The sequence below is a fragment of the Homalodisca vitripennis genome, chromosome 4 (genome assembly GCF_021130785.1).
Source record: "Homalodisca vitripennis isolate AUS2020 chromosome 4, UT_GWSS_2.1, whole genome shotgun sequence".
In the NCBI taxonomy this organism is placed as follows: domain Eukaryota; kingdom Metazoa; phylum Arthropoda; class Insecta; order Hemiptera; family Cicadellidae; genus Homalodisca; species Homalodisca vitripennis.
The window spans coordinates 118,582,095-118,603,255 of NC_060210.1; the positions used below are offsets into that span (position 1 = coordinate 118,582,095).

Genomic DNA, 21,161 nt, shown 5'->3' on the forward strand with positions numbered 1-21,161 from the left:
GTGATGCTGTCTTGCAAACAGGTCACTCGATCTTGTACTGGCAGGAACGTGGAACCTTACCCGCTCCAGTAACTGAGGGCAGTTGAGATCTCCATTAACCAACTTATATAAAAACACCAGATCAAAAATTTTTCTCCTCAAAGCAAGTGGTTGAAGGCCAAGTTCAGCTGCCAAAGAGTTCACAGGGACATCAGCATAACGATGACCCAGGCGATAACCAACTAAGCCGGATGAAACGAGACCTGAATCGATTGGAGTCTGTCTTGGAGATATTGTTGATTAGGAGACCACACAACTGTGCAATATTCCAAGTGAGACCTAACAAGGCAACAATATAGAGTCTTTAACGCCAAAGGAGCCGTGAAAAAAACGTGAGTACCTGATTATCATGCCGAGGTTCCTATTTGCTTTGCTACAAATGTGTGTGTGCTGTGTGTTTTTTAACAGAGAAACAGAATTAATTTTCTTTTGGTTACGTTTGACACTTAGAGGACATATTCTGGGATTAATACATAAGGCTTATTTCCAAACGTTGAAGACGTTTCTCCTCAAAGATTGGTTATTCCTCTTCTTTCCAGAAGTGAATCAATGTTTAATAATAATGTAGAAGTTAGCTTGAATAGTAATTTTATTATAGACTGGATGCTCAAAATAAGTTTTATATACATTAAATAAGCCGATACTATAGAGTATCGTAAGACCCAACAGACCGTAACGAAAGTCTTAGCAACCAATCCAATAAAGTAACTACATCACATGTAATACTATCACATAATGAAATATTATGTGATACAATCATATTGTTTATTCTAAACTTTTCTCTTTGCCATCATAGTTACCCACAAGACCAATCTGAAAGTGTTGGTGGTGAATTTCATTTCTGCCTTTAATTTTTACCTTTATACTCAAACAATGAATACAATTCTTCGTTGGGTCATGAGCCTTATAATAGTCTCTACAACTCTACGAATATACAGACAGGCAGATAAATAGACGACACGATTTTACAAAAGGCCAGTCGCCCGACTGGCCCCCCAGTTGGCCCCCTTAAAAAAGTTTTGTTCAGTTATAGATTGGATTTAACTAAAAGTGATAAATTAATAAGGGAGTCGAGACAGTTGTATATATCTTAGATGTGTTCTGTCCTCAACAATTCTTTAGGCAGACTACTTCACGACGGATATGAATTTTTACTTGGATATGAGGAGACTAATAATTAATTGTAGGAAGATTGCAGTTGCCAGACCCTGGAAACTAAGCGACCTAAAGTTTGTCTACGAGGCACTTAGGTATTGGTCTGGTTTTATTGGCTAATTGATATAGCCAACTTTCAATTGGGTCTAACCAGTCATCTAGTCCATGTTAACTGGATGATGAGAAATAGCTGGTATCCAAGTAGCTAGATTATGACACTCCGAAACTATGACGACAGGTACATAAAGGACATTTGCTTCTGATATTTTTATATCGAAGTCATCTAAGTACAAAAGTGTAAGGGAATACGTAGTGGCTGAAGGATCTGTGCATCATGGACAAGAAAGAAGAGCACAGAATGACCAGAGAGCGAAGCAAGGACGGAGGAGGTCCGCCACGCCGGCCAGCAAAGGTGATACACCGAAATGTAATTATCGCGGTCGGTGGCGGTTTGCCGAAACGGCCGAAACGGCGGACTTGTGACGGATAGGAGGGGCCTACGGGATGACGTGCGGTGACAGAGAATCACCTCTTCATTACCGGCGGAGGACCAATGGGAAAGCGGCAGCGGGGACCAATGGCGGGGTCCGGACGGGCGGAGCCCCGGCTCTCGGCCACAGTCGTCCTACAACCGCGTTCGAGCCTAGTGGCACGTCGCCGTCGTCGAAGTGTTCGCGTCCTCACGTCTTATCAGTGATGGCGTGATGTGCGCTCGCGCGTGACGTGATCGTAAGTGACAGACGTGACAGTGAAGTGTTGACTGTGGTGACTGACTGACAGTGGGACAAGCCGGCAAAGTGGCGGGTAACAACAATAACCATACCATGTTCACCCGGTGAGTAAGATCCGTACATAACCTCAAATTATGGGGTTTTGCAGGGATAATTCTTAGCACCGGTTGCATTACTTTTCATTTTTTTAAGTTGGATGATCATCGAAAGGTTCAATGAGAAAAGAATAGGGGATATGTGTTTGGATTCTTAAACAGTTGATTGTATCAATTGCGCATGAGGAAAAAACGTGAATTTGTTCTGCAATAAAAAATGACAGAGTTGAAATACTGCGAAAATATTATTGTCATGATTTGAGTTTTAATTCCTCCAAGACAGCAAGCAATTCTATTTAGCATTTAAGATAGAACGATGTTCTAATCAGTGATGATATCTCGTAGTTCTATTACACAGTTTCCTTGAGTATTAAATGGTCTACAACACATCTTGAACTTGAATATCTGCCAACTCCTGAGAAGTGAATTTTAATTCGGTTTTATTCATGTTTAAGGAGTGTTGTAGAACCAATTCTCCAATAACATCCCCATGGTCTTAACCATTCTAATGTTATAAGTAAACTTAGATAAGTCCAATTTCAAATTCTTATATTTCCTTGTCAAATCAGGGTATATCTATAAAATGTTCTATCCTGAGTTCCGATGGATGAAAATTCTAAATACACAATCTTAATAAATAAAACTGGGTAAAAAATTCGACAACAATTAAAACCAATCACGTTTTTTTATTTATCAATCGTAGTCTATTGGTAACCAATACCATACGATTGATACATTACTAGACTATTATAAATCGTAGAGAATTGGAAATTACAAATTATTCATTTTACTTAATAATATTTTGACAATTTCATTAAAGTTAATACAAATTTTTCTACATTTAACATAGCTATGGTGAGAAGGGTGTATTGGATATGATAAAATTAGTGCAGCGTCTGGAAATTTGAGAGGAGGTAGGTGAATTGGGACTAAACTCAAAACAGATTTTTCACATTTAAAAGTATTTAACAAAATTTCGGTAAGATTGTTTTGTATTTCGTCCACGCTAACTTGACTTCTTTCATAAAATAACATTTTTAATGTACATATAACAGTTAAAAACGAGAGGGTGTAAGTATAGACGCAGGAATCCGACATGTATATTATTGGTTGTAGAGCATAAAACGTTCAAATAAACTTAATTATTTACTCAAGTAAGGTAATAAAATACAAAATAGTACAGAAAAAACTGTGTGTGTGTATGTATATATATATATATATGTGTGTGTGTGTGTGTGTGTGTGTGTGTGTGTGTGTGTGTGTGTGTGTGTGTGTGTGTGTGTGTGTGTGTGTGTGTGTGTGTGTGTGTGTGTGTGTGTGTGTGTGTGTGTGTGTATTCGTCATTTAAATTTTGAAATACAGCACTATCATAATTTAGCTTTTATTCAAAATATCCAGTGATTAGATCAACCAGTCATTAACAAGCATCCACAGGGTTGTAATGTTAAGATATGCAGTATGGAAATGAACAATCGCCACCTTTCTGTATTTAAAAGTAATTCATTCAGAAGCTGGACCCGTTGATGTCAAAAACTTACATGATATCAACTATATCAACTCCAATGAGATGTATACGTACGTAAATAGGTAAATATGATACGGGTATAATAAAAGAGATGACGTAATAATATGCTGATTTATAGTCATGAGTGACGTATTATTAATTATTACTGATCGAGGATTTATTGCAGTAGACTCAAAGCGAGGGTTGGATCACATATGTATGATAGATACCTAACGTGCGGTGAGATATAATCAATCGATAATCACCTCTTCATTACCGGCCAACAATATGATAGATAACTCGTATAGGAACTTTAAGAGGTTACAGGTTTGTTAGCGTCTAACAATTGTGGGGGAGTATGCCCAAGTATACTCATGTATATCTTTGTATATAGTTGAAGAGAATATGGTATTTTACAGAACGTAGCTGTGAAGAATTCCAAAAGTAATATATTATGTGTATTGAAATCCATCTTCAATTCCGAACGTATTTTCAGCAGGCAAAGCTGTGTAGTTAATAACCAGAGAGACTTGTACGCTCGGTTTTACTGAATGCAGAAATCACATCATCACGTAGTAGATCAACCCCATCATGTGTTTACACGATTTTAGTAATACTAAATCAGTTCTGTACACAGACGACCAGGTTGTGGTGCTTGGTCAACGAGTGGCTAAATCGAAAAGACTTGTACGCGCGAACTCACGGAATGCTACTACTTGATCTGTACAATCGACCAAGTTGTGTTGTTTATGGGATGGAAAACGCGTGTGCGCAGTTTCTTGGAGTCTTCTGCCAGTCGATAGTTACGTGCAATCGCAAAACTCGCATTGTTCTTTAATAAAAAGAGCGAAAGGTTTCAATACGCCATTTCTTGGAGTGGTTTTGATGGTCAGTTAAACTGTGGAATCGGCAAAGCACGTTGAAGTTCTTCAATTAAAGAACAAAAAGACTCATTCGTGCTTCTGGAAATAAATATTTTTGTACAATTGGTCAAGAATGCCTTTAATAAAAGAACGAAGAGACTAAACACCCGAATTGCTAAGGAAATGCTTCTGCTGGTCAGTTATATACTGTGCAATCGGCGAAGCACGTTGTAGTTCTTCTTTAAACAAGAAGAAGATTCATTCATGTGAATTTTCGGAATGCTTCTGCAAATAAATTGTTTTCTGCAATTGATCAAGAACGCCTTGGTCTTTAATAAAAGAACGAAGAGACTAAACACTCGAATTGCTAAGGGAATGCTTCTGCCGGTCAATTATACTGTGCAATCAACGAAACAAGTTGTAATATTTAATTAAAGAATGAAGAAACAAATGCACATGGTTTCTCAGAATGAGTTTGCGTTCATTTGAACTGTACAATTTACTGTTCAAGAACGTATTGTTCTTTAATCAAAGAATGGAGGGACTGAAAACGCGATTTCTTGGAATGCTATTATCGGTAAGCTATTCCATGCAATAGATATCTCTTTGCTATTCATTAAGAAAAGGAAGAAATGACTCATGCACATGATTTCTCGGAATGCTTCTGCTATCATTTAAAATGTGCAATGTATTGGTAAAGAACGTTTTGTTCTTTAATCGAAGAACCGAGGGACTAAATACACATTTCTTGGAATGCTATCATCGGTAAGCTATTCCATGCAGTACACAAACTCATTACAAGTCATTAAGGAAAGAAAGAGATGACTCATGCACGTGGAATGGTTAATCATTCAGAGCAATCTGTCAAGCACGTCTTCTGCTGTAGCAAAAGTGCGAGAAGATACACAAGTGATTCCGTGCAATGGTTTTATCCGTTACTTGGCCAAGCACGTAGTAAATCTTAAAAGAATGACTAAAAAAGTTATAGCCTGCTTCTATCCATAATTATATTCTGTGAAATTGTCAGAGTTGTGTGCTTTATTAATGTTATTAGGTTAATGTCACTTTTTGCCTTCGAAAATGTTTGTTCAAAGGTTTGGTAAAAGCTGCCAACTATTCTTGCTAAATAAAGCACAGGATTCCCACGGTTTTTTATGTAAGTTTCAGTAACTCCAGAATTGGCCATGTTGAAAGATTGTATGTCTGACCGTTTAAATAATTGATTGTTTGTAAATTGTTAGAAATCTAGATCCTCGTAAAATTAAAATTGAATATGGTATTCATTTAGTAAAGTTAATTTTGTTTTAATTTTATTATGTTTTAAGAAATCATCTTGGTTAAAAATTAGATTGGAATTTAAAATAGGAAATTACCTTTAACCCCCGAACATTGGTGCAAACTATTTGATGATGAAATGTCTTTCCTTAATAATAGAGGTCTAGTAATTAAAAAGTCCAGTGCAAAATCCCCAAATAATTTTTTAAAACTATAGTTTAGTAAGGTTTCAAATAAGCTGCTAAACATTCCAATAGTCTACAATAAAGAAATGTGGGCTACGTTTAAAAAAAATACTAGTCTGTTACATTACACTAATTTACTTACAAATATATTTTTGTAAAATTTGTTATTTTGTATGATGGTTAAGTATAATTTTATCAGTGAGAGAGAAGTTTGACTGTGCGTGATGGAGCCAGGACAACAATCTGTTGATGGCGACATGAAAAACAATTCCTATTTTTATGTAAAAAGTAATTAAATAATTGACAAAAAAAATGAATTTTACTTACCTGGGAATAAAATAAACCCTTAATCTTTGTTACCAGGGGATAAGTTGTTTCTTTCCATATCAGGTGTGGAAGAAAATCGTAGTAAAATATCTGAATTCATGCATTCAATTTTTATTTAAGTACAAAATAAGTATTTCTTAGTATTATTATAATTAATTATCTTAAATGGTGTAAGTTTACCTGGTGTCTCGTATATGCTATTTAAAACGTCCGTGTCTCCTTTACTCATTCTTATTCAGTCCGCATGATATTAGTCATAGTAAAGTGTTCCCCGAAAAAGTGTTCATGTTCATTACATTATTTTTAGTTATTTCTCTTATCTTTGTTTATGATCTTGACACATATTGTATATTTAAAATGAGATATTAAACTAATTTAGTTGTACCTGAGGTATCCAGGGAAGTTTTAATAATAAATATCAAGAAAATAAAATAGTGCATGGGCTTGCCAAAATAAATAATAATCAGAGTTTGATGATATATATGTCTTAGAAGACTGACTATATATTTGGCAACTGAAGTAGTAATCCTTTCCTCTATGACTATCTTCTAAAATCATTGCATTGTATTAAAACAAATATGATTAAAAACTGGATAAAATGAACATTTATTTCAACTGGAGCCTTTAAAATAATTACTGTTAAGTGTAGAAAACGAGTCGAGAGGTATATATAAGCGAAATATAAAAAACATTTTTTAATTTGATTTAATTATTTATAGTAATGGTTTACTTTTAATAGGATGTTAAATAAAAATAACTTTCATCGCGAGTACAATGTTTTCAAAAGTTATTTTCAAATGCTTTATGATGAAAAAGGGTTTACATTTTAACTAAATGTCGTTTTACACATTTATTGCTCATTTTAAAATAAGGAAAATCAGATACTCTATCTATACAGTTTGTGAAATGATATTTATTCAATATACAGTTGATGTTTTATAGCTTGGAGTGTTGGTTCTGAGCTGATGTACACACAAACTAACATGCCGTCTATATACTGGTAAACAAAGACATCCTAAAAAGAATAATAAATAAGCCATAAACAGAATTGCGACCATCGGTGGAAATGATTAAAATGTGTCTGACGAAGATAGCCTTGCTATCGAAAGGCCTCACAAAAATAAAATTTTTAAATATTGGTTTATGTGTTTGAATGTAAATAAGTTGACAAGTAACCAAGCTCCATCTTCAAGACTAATATACACCTTATATCTACATTATGTACAATAACATTTTAACAAAAGTTTAAGTAATTTTGTGTTGATGAACATCTGGGAAAAGTTTACAAAGCTTTGTTTATGGAATGTAATGGATTTCTTTATCAAAGTAGAAACATAAACACTAAACTTTTTAATGTTTTTAGATTTGGACTGCATCTTATATTTCGATATGATTTAGTTATGAGTTATATAATTATTTTTCGTATAATATTAAATATTCAGAACCAGAATATTATCCTTAATATTGTATTGTGTAATGTAAAAACTTTGCATTTTAAGGTTACTCTATGTATTAAAACTACAATCAACTTATCAATTTTGGTTTGTTTTGGATTAGTCACTAATCTTAAAATGTAATGAATACTTTGAACTTTCTTCAAAGTCTCAGTTGTACATAGCGTTTAAAAACAAATTAGTTTGCCAGATTTTATGTTACGATGCCCAAACGATGTGAATAGACGTCAGAACCAGCACGCTGAGTTTACACGTAGGTGGCAGGAGCGTATTTTTATTCTCTTTTGGATTCAAGTCTCTTTGTTGTCAACATTAATTTGTTTTTATTATGAATTATATGTAAATAAGCAATAGTATTCTGTGTCTACCATTCAACATCATAACTTAAACAGGAATTTAATGTGATCTATCAAAACACTGATATTTTTTTCTTCAGACAAGGAACATGGGATTTAAAAGTTAATTTCATTGTTTAAATAATTGGCTTGTTGTGATTCACTGTCTCGGTACTAAAATAATAATATAAAAATTGTGTATACCGGAAAAGAAAATATACAAGTCATAGCTATGCATCAATATAAAATTACGATTAGGGAAGAAAATAATAATAACAATATATTTAGACTATAATAAGTTATTAAACCATTAGGTATCCAAAAACATAATTTACCAAATTTACACTCTGTTGCGATATAACAGAAATCACACTTACAAATATTGTTAGCAACAGTCGATTATTGAGTTCCGAAGCTGAAATACCAACTGTGTCATGTTTTGCCTTAACACCACATATGAGTTATAGGTAATGCAACAGAAAGATAATATACCAAGCTGATCTCTATTGTTACATAATGGAGAGTAACATTTCTGAAGCTTTGGTAACACTATGTTCTTATGTTTAGAAGTTGTGAAGACAACTACGTTTGTCGATATAGTGTTAGCTTAAGTTTCGATTAGCAAATATAATGCATCAAATAAAAAATTTTCGTATTTCGAGTCATAGTACAAAATAAAATTGTGACTGTGTCTGGACCTACAGACACGTAATTGCAATTTAACAAAACATAGTTTGTACGGTCTGGTTTTAACCAAATATGTTAAAAATTACAGATATGGTTGATATAATAAACCAATACAACAGAATATCAACGGGCCCAACGTAATGCAATGAAATTCTTAACCACCAATCCCATAAAGCAACTTTCTTGTATGTGTTACTAGTATATATCACAAAATAAAATGTCATATGGTTGTACTCAGTTTGTTTTATAAAAATCGTTATTGTGTGATTTTCTCGTGTCCGAGAGTCCTATGTTTCAAGTCTCTACAATCTTTTCATTAACAGTTATCGCGCGGACGGACAGATAGACAATGCCACTATCTGAAGAAGGCCACGACGGGTCCTTAAAGTGATATCCAGTGGATGTCCAAGAAACTTAGTCCAATGGCTAAAAATGTAATTAGTTTTGAATATAAGGACGATTAAGACTGCAATTATATACGATGTATAGAAGATAGGTATCAATTTTTTAAGACTGTTTTCGGAGGTAAAACAATAGAAAAGACAGCAAGCTGTAATAGACCGGGCGTGGTTAGAAGTTAGGTAGGCCAAGACGTCATGTACTACCAGATACCAAAGGCTTTCATGACCGACTGGTAGTGCTCGGGGATTTCAAAAGTCCTACGATTGAAGTATATCTTTATCCTGCAGTTGGTTATTCAAAATATAATTTTTCTAATCTAGGAACAGCTATATTTAAACAGTTGCAATGTTATTGCCATTCCAGGACGTTTTCTGTTTCATAAAAGTGCAGTCTTAAATGTACTGTCTTACCTGCATACTTCTGAGTATGCAGTAAGTATTGCAGTATAAGTATTGCCAAGATCCAAAGCAACAACTATAATCTCTCTACTTATCTGCTGATATTACGGCAGATAGCCGCTTGTCCGCCTGTACAGACAGCTCTGCAGATACGCCGCGACGTTATTACCCTGCGGGCACAAGTTCCGTGATCCTATACTCTCCTGGAACGTTCTGTCAGGAGACCCGGAGACCTTCAGTCGCCTGAGTCAGTTATGGCGTCATACAGGATGTCGCCGTGTATAAACCGATATGTGCTATTTATAAACGTTAAATATACGGTGGGATCAAATAGTGCGTGGGTTACTTTTAATCGGTTCTAAGAAAAAATGGGTCACGATGCTAAGGATTTTTATTTGGAGGTTTTTATGTCCTGAATCACTAATGGGGATGTTCTTTAATGCTGTTTTTGTTTGATCTGAAGAAAGCAGCATATTTTAGAAAATAGGGGTAATCTTTGCAATATAAGTGGGATGTTTGTTTTAGTACATTACTGATGTTGTCGCATTTCTTATGATGACAGTTTTGTACAAGATGTGTCTAGAACTGGTACCTATGATTTCCTTTAGGTCGAATGTGTAAAATTTCATAGGCTACCAGCGGTACATAAATGATAACAGAGCAACACTTTTCACCTCATTTTTTGGCTTCTAACTGATATTATATCAGTCGCTTTTTAGTGTTTGTAAAAAAATTAATCTCTTGTTAAATAGCACAATATGGTTATGAGATTCAAATTTAGAACGTGAAACAGTTTGATCAATTCCATTCATGATCGCAGTTCTATGTATTTATTCCTTTATACTTATTGTTATTCTTTGGAAGATGTCTTTATTTACCAAACAGCAAGTTAGTTTAGATGTCCCCGACGACATCCAGAAAAAAACGTGTCTTAAACGATATTATATCGTACAGTTTTCTGCATAACAGAGTCTACTTGAATCAAAGTCTATTTTAACTTCTTCTATCTTCTCTCTTCCGGTATCCTTAGCACTCTTCTCTTCATTCTTTACTTTACCCCTCAAATCAACTGTTTTAGGTCTTCTTCCTAGTTTCATTCTTTCTTTTTATTCTCCTCTCATATATCCTTTTCCCAAATGAATTTCCTTATTATGCAAATATTAAACTACTAATGAGCTGGATATTTTATGGAAGTATAACAGATTGAGTTGCTTAATTGAGAGTTCTCTAGGAACCCTAATGTACTTTAAAACTTGATAAAAAAGACAGAATCAATGTAGCGATTGTCAATAAAGTCTTGCTCTCTATAACTGTGTTAATAATTGAAGATATAATTGAATAGTAGATATATAAATATCCCAATAATGGGGGGTAAATGGAGGCTATTACGGAAATTTGGAATGTAAATATCCTACTTTTGACGAAGGTAAATAAGAGAGATCACAGAAAACATAGATCACAAAAGTCTGGAACACAGTTCACGTCCTAAGGTCAGACCTAGTAAATAGCATTTACTGGATATTGTACCAGTTTAGTGCATTATGTGGACTGGTCCTCGTATTAACCTCAGTGAGGTTTCTAGAGTTGGATTTGTCTTTGCCAGAGATCGGCTTGTCAGCCTTGTATAGACTGGCGACCGATTTACAGTACAAATTAATAGTTTTTTCGGTTATTATGAATTACTTAAAGAGTAAGAAGTATACCTCTTTCAACTGTCTCTAGGAATATTTTAACACCATTAAACAATTGTAAATACTTACATATATCTCAACCAATTAAAATATATCCGTTTATCTTTTGCTCTAGATTCAAAGTATTGAGTCATGAATGAAACAAATGGTGGAATTTCCATCACCCCAATATGTATTTTTTTACATCCTATAGAACTCATTGCAGTACATTTTGTTAATGGCACTAATTCAAAATTACTGTCATATATGAGGACACTAAATAGTTTGGAAATACGGGTATTTTACGGCAAGGTTTTTAAAGTTATGGACCAAACTTCTACCCGGTTTTTCTTGTACTGAGTATTAATGGGTTTTTGTTTTAAGAAAATGTTTTAAATCGCAATACTATGGGAAATAAAACATATCAGCAAGTTATAAACATAGTAAAATAAGTAATATTCTTCGATGAGCCTTATATAGCCAATATGAACTAATAAATACAGCTCTATTAAGTTTTTCCTATCGAAAGATGGAGACTATCATTGTTTTATAGTACAACTATTATAATAAATAACTATTCTAAACGTTCTGATATGGAAATGTTAGCTTCATTTCACAACATTGCCAAGTATTTTATTCATCGTATTTATGTAATAAAAACTAAGTAGGCAACTAACTCTATTAACCTGGTAACGGTTTATAGCACAAAAAGCTGAATTGAGAAATGGCAACTGAACATTTAGACAAAGATATGAAACAAATACAAAAATGTATACATAAGTATAAAACTAAAGTTAACAAATTAAATTAAATGGCATCTAATGCAAAATAAAAATAAAAAAGCAGTTTAATTTCAAATTACAACGTAGACGACAAATTAAGATTTCCTTACAAATGTTGTATACATTACTTAGAAAACCCATCATCAGGTTTGTAGTAAAACATCAGTTTTATAAAAAAATATTTACTCTACATTCTGATATACAATAAAAAATAAGTATAATTTACAATAATTATACACAGTGCACAATGTAAAAATGTCAAAGATTTAAAATTAGATATTGCAAAGGTTGTATACGTTACTAATAAATAACATACTCGTAAAAAAAAAAAAAAAAACACACACACACACATCAGTTTCATGCAAAATGTATGACTCTACATTCTAATATACAATAAAATAACAAGAATAATTTACTACTTTGTATTCTTGATGGAAGTGAGTAGGTTTTAATTGAAAAGACATTTTTCATACTTCCAAATTTAATTTATTTAAAAAGCGCTTTCGCCGGTTAAGGCATCTGATGAGCTTATTTAAATAAATTAAATGTGGAAGTATGAAAAATGTCTTTTCCATTAAAAGAATAATTTACAAATTTACAACAAGTATACACAGATAGGAAGTGCACAATGTAAAAATGTCAAAGATTTTAAATTAGACGGACGCCTAATTACTTTTATTTCGAATTTTACTCATTAATTGAATTGTAACTTTATGTGGCTGAGAGCTATGTGTTTGAATTTCTAACTCATATGAATTCCGCTCTATTCATGAGGCACCTAGTATCCACCATATTACGTTCTCTGATAGAATATATTGAGCTTCTATGAGCAAATATTTACGCAACGTGTACAATTCCATACAATTAGAGTTTCAGCAAAACCTGACAAATAGTTTAAAGTTAAGTTCTGGGTTTAATGTTGCGGTGAAATGGCTCAGTTAAAGTGTGAACAAACAGTTTTGCGACCTCGACTGACAACCGCTGTTATCACTTGACTACCATAAACTCACGGGTAGTTCTTATCACCAACAAACTCGAGTTATGACCTCGGTTATGGCGCATAAAGTCGCACATCTGCTGCTTTGTTCCTACACCACACAACATTCCGTCTTCAGTTCTTGTGTTACAGACAGAGATTGTTCTCATCGAATGAAAACTTGAGTGTAATCCGGTGTAAGATGTTGTACTTTGGGTCTGAGTTGGAGATAGCGCAGGTTAAACTCCTGCTTGTAACATTGCACTTTTAATCAGTACCATCGACCTTGTATCGACTCTTCACTTACTCGGTTTGATCTTCGCACAGGTCAGTGGTCCATGAGGACGTGAAGAACAAGGTTTAGTAGGCCTCTCCTTAAAAAAAGTTCTAGAGAAGGCAAAAAAAAGACTGGTCTCAAGGAACTCTCAAAGGTTCTTTTACGTTAAGTATCTGTAGACACTACTTGACTATGTCTTTTAGATACTGACGAAGAACATCAAAATTCGATGTTTGTACAAGAGATCTAGATGATATTGATACTAAAACGTGTATTTGTGCGTTGTGTAATTTTTGCATTGCTATGCTTTATCAGAGATTTAGATTAATTCTGACTCGAAGTTTTTACGGTGGAAACTTAGCTCGAAATCTGGTCACGTTTTAAGACGTCTACTTTTCAAAGTCTCTTGAAGTAAAAGTATCCTTGAGCTTCAAACATTTTTTGAAGGTATTTGTCTTGACATCAAAATTTTACCAAGTCTATAACGTGCGTTAAATAATGCAACCACGTTTTTTTTTGCCTTAATCATTTGACTGTTAATTCAGAAACGTTGTTTTCTATATTACAGTTAAGTAAAATATTTCGATGAAAGAGAAATTTATCGATCAGTTGTAATAGAATGATTAAGGGTGTGATTTATTTATGAAATTAAACCTTTTCGCTATCAAACTGTCCTTCGAAACATCCTTTACTTGCTTCTTAACTAATTGATAAAAATGACAATGTTTTGGAAATTTGTAATTCCATGGGGAGAAATCAAAATGCATTTCTTGAAACTTTGGTTCCAAAACTTTTTAGATAATTATTTAGTATAGTTTACTTTTCAAAACAATTATATTGATTTTTACAGTCAAGTTTAACCTTCTAACTCGAGGCATAGGCATAAAATGCTGCGCATTATTTTAAGAAACATTGATTTTGTGTTAAAAAAAAGAAAACATAAATAAACAGCTTTGTTCTTCTACAGCATTGCTGAGAGAACACCTGTGTTTCAGTACGCAAACTTATATTAACGCGTACTTTTCATAAATTAACTTAAAACTATAGAGATAAAAATGGGGTCTAAAAAGGTTTTGATAAAAGTTCTATTTGTGATGGAAATGTTATTTTCGTTATTCAGATGTGACAGCCACTTAAAATATTGTTTCTTAGGGTGAAGTTGAACCAAAACTACTTCATTCCTCAACGTAAATTATAACGGAATAAAATATATGATGTCTTTTTTTTACAAAATGGAGTTAAGAAAATTCTATTTACTATTAAAGTTAAGAGCACGTACTAATAAGCCTTATAAAATTATTAAACTCAAAATATATCTCATGTCTGTACTCATAAATTGAACTCTTAAATTTTTATATCCTACCCATTTATTTCGAATAAACTGTACAAATTAGAAAACAATGATTGATTACAAAAGTTTTAACATAAATAATATTTTAAATTCAAAATGAATATTCAAGGAGAAGAAATCAATAACAACAATATGATGATTAGTGTACTGTAATTTACCCTAGCTCATTAACATAACGTTCCTGATAACAAATAAATAATTAGGGGTATTTTACATTCCAACGACAAGCTTCAATTATTTAGTAGAAAATCATTATTAAGCTACTTTTCAATCAAACCCAAAAATAAAAATGGCTGAAGATAAAAATTAGACTTTTTTACAATATGTACACGAGTTATACCTTAAGGGGAGACTGATTGGGAAAAATGATTTATGATATTTCGAAATCGTGAGTTTTTTATTAAACATAAAAAATAACATATTTTTGAGTAAAGACTTTTTCAAGCAGAGTATTTCATGAATAAAAAACATGCCTTCAGCCATTTTATTAAATATTTTAAAATTTTATATTTTATTTCTTCAACAGTTTTCTTTATCTGATTATAAGATGCCCATAGATTGTGCCTTAGATTTTGCGATCAAAAACGTTATGTTATATTTTCCTTTCTTTATAAAATATATCTTAAATATCAAAGACTAAAGATTTGTTCTAATCATAATCCACAATCGGTATCGGACACGATGAAAAGGTTGTTTATGGCTGTCAACGGATTGGAATCCACGAAAATACTTGTTACTTAAACTTTTAGTATAATAGTATACATTATTGTCTGTGTCCAATAGATTAAGCATGTTTGAAACAATGAAATTTAGATGAACATTGAATGTAAACTAATAAATTTAATAATGAAGAAATAAGGGGTTCAAACAACACAAACAAGGTAGGAAACGTTGCCTAACAGACTCAGCTGAGGTTACACGCAAAATTTAAAATCAATAACTCGATTCATTTTCGATGTGTTTTGTCAGCCGATAAACAGACTGACAAACATACAGAAAAGAAATTGTCACAGAAATTACGCACAACCAAATTCCGTGGTTTTACATGTTCCAACATACAACGTATTCTTGCCAATATAAAAATGAAGTTTGATGCAAAATTTAAAGTCTACGGATGAAATCTTTCTCGGGATAACTTACCATCCAATGCATTAAAATTGTAGTGTCCAAATAAAACTGTAGTTCCAGTGAGCTAAGTTGGATATTATTTAAGAACGTATTGAAATCAAATCTTGTCACAGACTTTACACATAGAATTTTCAGTTTGCTCTATATTATTTAAAACAATTTACTCTATGAATAAAAATGACACGGATTCAAATCTAGTATGTTTGAAATAAGTTTTTTAAAGAAATTTAAGTATTATGTTGTTTTCTCGTTGGTTACATGGTTACCAATAAGACCTATGTAAAAATATTCGCTAACGCTGAGCCAAGTACCATGGAATGACATGCACCATCATCGAACTCAGAATTGTTCATATTACAGTTTATTTGTTTGATTCAGTTTGTTTTCCAGCTGTCTTGTGGGTAGAAAGACAGACAGAAATGACATTGTTCACCCTCTCGAGTGATAGGATTGGCTAACGCTCAGCCAACTAGCTGATTTTAATTCCTAGGTAAATCCTCATTACAGAGTCTGTATATGTGCTTCGTTAGTGTAATAATTGAACCAGAATTGTAAAATGTCATCCTAGCTGACAGACCGCAGCCTCCAAGCAAACTGTTTCCGATCATCAGATCTGACAGAGGAATGTCAGCAGACGGTCAACAGTGACTGGCACTCCCGGGTGAGTCAGGGGTTCGATTCTTCCTCAGGCTGGAATCTGTCGACCAATAAGGCTGCATCAATATTTGTACACTTGGACAGCGCTTTCATTCCATCGTCAATGTGAACGGTTCATCGCCTCTCGGGCAGCGGACGTCTTGTCGCAGGATCGGGGACACTGGGTAACGGGTCGGCCTGAAAGGATTTTGATACAAAGATTCTTGTGTCGATGCGTGCGAAGGATCACACTGTTTCGCTAAAACATCAGACGTAGAGGGCCACTTCTAAGGGACGGTTCTAGGAAAATTCATAAACCCTATATCGTATCACCCAATCAAATGATATAAGTTGCATCATCACGATTTCAAGTTGTAATTCTCAATTGTTAGCCATATTATTTCCTGATGCTTAGTGAATTTTAACTGTGCATCATACAATTCCTGGTATTGCAGATCTACGGAAGATAATAATACTTTTCCCAGGCATTCGCTAACGTGTCGTGATATGTCAGGCATAAACACTCATGAGTTTCAAACTATTCTTTCCCTTAACAAAGCGACCAATGTTTCATTAGGTAGTATACGGATTTCTGCAAATTATCCTACAAGAAGAGCAAAAGAAGCCTGGACTTCATGGGTGAAAGATTCAACTAATTTTATTTAACAATATCTAAATTACAACAATACGAGAATGAAACTACTCATCCACCTTTTTGGTATAATTAGCTAATACACAAATTGTTAAGTCATAATTTGAATCACTTGAAAATCGTAGTGTATGATTAGAGCTTGTGGAATAACTTTTTCATCTAAATAAGATGTGATGTCAAAGAGTCATAATAATTAGAAGAAATGCCGTATGTAATAAGAGTTGAAAAACTCCTGTAGATTCTTGTATCTGTATTCCTGGATTCTCCCCTGTATTTTGTTGATTCGCATCATTTAAAGGGCAGACCACGTATCGCTGATATAGGCCCACTCCGCGGCATGCCAATCAGTTTATGGACACTAGACAGTCGGGCACTGCGCCATCAGACCTATTGTCCCGCCCAAACCGTCCTGTTAGCACCTAATGACAGAGGCTTTCCAAATATTAATCAGGGATTCGCTCGAGCGTTTGGTTCCCATGACCCTTCACGTGAGTTCCACCAATCATAGGCCTCAGTTTGTTGCCCTCAAGCCCTCAAGATCTGTCTAGTCAAAGGCGTCTATCCTTTCCTGATTTCCTAAATTCCTAGATCATCGTACTTGAAAATGAACATTCGTTGGCAAGAGAGATTCGGATGTATCATGAAAGAAATAGGATTTTCCGGAGATTTGCCATCATGCAGTGATACTAAAATTCAGTAACACCTGAATTTTCGTTACGATCTTTTTGTATCACCGAATGATGCCAAATGTCCGGAAAATCTTCTTTGCTTCATAGTCCTTCCATCACAAAAACAAACCTCAAATAAACGATGTAAGATGTTTGAGCAGATAAGGTTTGCTATCCTCACATTAGCTACAAGTATGTAGAACATAACTGATAAAAGAGATGGGAGCCATGACTCCAGAAAAAGTAAATACTCTGACTGAGCATCACTAATTTTTCATTATTGTCAACTCCAAGCAGGTATCTCAATTTTACTCATTAGGACTACAGCCATCAGGGAGAATGAATCCTTTTGAATGAAATGTTTACTGCCAAATAAATAACGCAATTACAATACTACTAAAAGACACATTTCCATCCTACAAGTCATGTAAAGAAGTGCACGCCACTCTTTATCGAAATATTAAAGAAGATATTGTTGTGTTAAGTTCACAAACCATTCAAGCAACAAAACTTTTTCCATGAATAGCAATAAATAACGTTATTTCTTAAAATAATTATAAATAATAATTAGATAAACAAGTGTATTATTAAGTCTCCCTATCACAGTTACAGTTCGTGGCCTAAGGAAGTAAGGAAGTCCATCATATTTCATTCCAATGGTACAATGTAGCACAAACCATACATATGCAGTACAAATAAATTTTCAATTTTTAAAAAGATGCTTTAAACATGTCTTTAATAACATGCATCCTGAGAAAACCAAACAAGTAAGATAATGGTGTAAGTAGATGATTTTTATATATCTTATTTTTCTCTCTCTGTTATTACAAAAAAATGATCGTACGCTCTTTTATCTAGAAAAGAAAAACAGACTATAGAAACAGGAATGGAGCGTTAGAACCAAACTTTGTTAACGTTAATAAATTTACATGGAACATTTTGTCCACAAAATATACCAATATACAGTATTAATTATTCACATGGATTATTCACTATATGCTGATAAATTGGATGTCAAATAAATCAAATTTACTACAAATTACGACACCACTGTACATTTTAATAACACGAAATTGAAATTAGTTAAAATTTTAATTGTATAATGGTAAAAGTTTAAGACTCTGTGCTAGCCGTCGCCATATAACAAATAAGGTAGATTAATAATGAAAATAAATAATGTTCTAAAAGAATCCACATTTCTGCAAAACACTCTAGAAGTAGCTATATCTATATGACGTCATAGCTGGAGTGCTGGGGAGTCGTATTATCGTAATGGTGATTTATCACCTCCCCGAGAGGGAGTTCCAGTGCTTGGTCATAATTGACATTATCTTGGCCAGGACAGCCTGAACCTTACCGGACCTCACATCTGCAGCCTCTTGTTCTTGCCTTTGTTCTGTTGCAGGCACGCCTATTTACCACCAGCACGGTATAAGATCTTTTATCTTTGCTTGTTGCCATCTTTTTGCCTAGTTCGCTAAATTAGTTCTTTAGTCGAGTCATTTTTACATATGACGCTCTGCATTCAGCGCACTACCGTGGTGGAAAGTCACTCAATTTCCTGTAAGTTGGGCGTGATTATTATTTTGCTGAATGAACTTATATGTTTGAATTGATACTTTTTCCTTTTATTATACTGAAAGGAAAATGTACAGTTGGCAGAAAATAAACAATAATCACAGTGAATCTATTTGTATTAACTATCTAGAAGAAGTTTTTAATAAAGATTGTTCTACAAAAAAATAAACAGGTTTTACAGTTACGAGAATAACAAATTGAAATATTAATAGGACTTTGAACATATCATCGTTATATGTTTGTAATTGCCAGGCAAATATAAAAAATCCTACTATCATTTAAAATCATCCATTGTCAACAACAAATTTATAAGAAAGAAAATTAAATAGATGTGATCTAAATAAATGAACACACTATTTTATTACGTATAAAATCTAAAACTCTCAACCCAAGAAAGGTACATTGGAGATTTTTTAATGTTTGAGGAAGCACCAAAATATTTTAATCATCTCCTTTTCTTCTCCCTCTCAACACAACGTCACTTCGAAATTCATTGGTATTTTCGTTAGATTCAGAAATTTTATTTTCACATTTTTATTGAGTACTTGCCAATCCACGGTTGTCTGCTGAATTCCATTTCACCACCTTGTTACTACTTTATTATGCTTTGACAACGTCACGAAAAATCAACATCTTTAAATTTTAAATCTGCCCTAAGGCCTTCTTCAGAGAAGGCGCGACCTGTCGCTGAATACACTTAACGTGGATGGAATCTTGGTACCGTGACAAAATCTGAATTCATGTCTGGAGAACACAAATTCCATCAAGTGACAGTGTCAAAGTAGACAGTGGTGAGGAATGTGCTATCGAGTTTCTGTTGTTCCAAATGAAAAAGAAGAGAGGATCAAAACATGGGTCAGTGCAAATACACATCTCTTCATTAGACTCTGGGTAATTGTCAGGCGCACTACGATCATTTTTAGAGGATAAGCATTTTTCCTCGTATGTCCACACGATCATTTGATAGTTGGATTAAAGAATACATGACATGCGGTTTAGGTTATTAACCACCTCAAACAGAGAGTGAGAGACGAACGGAGTGAGGTTGAGGACTGCACACTCTGTCCTCAAACAGCCCAATTGAAAACCATTCTCTACCAATGTTTTCGGCGAATTTTGTCAGAACCCATGTAAATAATGTAATAAGGAACGTCCAGTATTATTAGTTACGTAGGTCACCGATTCAGTAAAGAATCTAAATCAACTGGAATCTTGTAAACAGTCATAGCTTCATGGATGCAGTACTGGCGTAGTAACTAACACAGCAATCATAAGATAAACTGAATAAAAATCAGGAACATAACATCAGATTCTTAGATGTTGGACTCATCTGAGTTTTTAGATAGATACTTGGAACCATTTCTGGTAAAATATTTACATTAAGAAACCTATACACAATTCACCGTGCATCTAAGAGAAGCGCATTTCGTAATTCGCAATAAATTTTGCATTTAAGTTTCACTTATAGCACTACGCTTGGATTTTAACATCAGTCCATTGAAATGGTGAAGTCACTACCTATCTTGAATTTGAGGATACATGAGTAGTCTCTGGAAGGCAGAAAGACTGAAACGTAAGCTTGTCAGTCAAAACGTGACACTAACCCAAAGAAAGTTCAGTGGTAGGATGTTTGGTGAATATTGTTTTGGCATTTCAGGTCAGCTGTGGCTGTGTTCAATTTGTTGTTAAATAATATGTCTTATTGTGCATTTGTATATAATTTTAAGATTTTCCTATGACATCATATTTAGCCATGGAAATGTATGGGAAATAAAACTTCCATATGCTATGCTTTGCTCTCTTGATCTCACGGGTATCCCGGGCTGAACCCGATACGCACTCCCCCATCGGGTGCTGAGCCCATAAACAGCACCCAGCCCGCCATCCATGTCTCGGGTCCCCATCAAGTCCAGGGAGACGCCGTCAGCCTGTCGAAGGCCTTACCGGCTGCTCAGCTCAGATTTCAGCGATACGCAGGTGTGCAGAATTCCGC

General features: G+C 34.0%; 1 protein-coding gene across 1 annotated transcript in view; it reads left to right on the forward strand.

Moving 5' to 3' along the window:
* Positions 1–1,828: 1,828 nt before the first annotated feature.
* LOC124360008 (neuronal PAS domain-containing protein 4A) overlaps positions 1,829–21,161 on the forward strand; it is a 206,882-nt gene continuing 187,549 nt past the window's right edge. Inside the window, exon 1 of the mRNA XM_046813234.1 lies at positions 1,829–2,029. Coding sequence (XP_046669190.1) covers positions 2,019–2,029 — 11 coding nt within the window. The 5' untranslated portion in view covers positions 1,829–2,018. The remainder of the gene's footprint in view (positions 2,030–21,161) is intronic.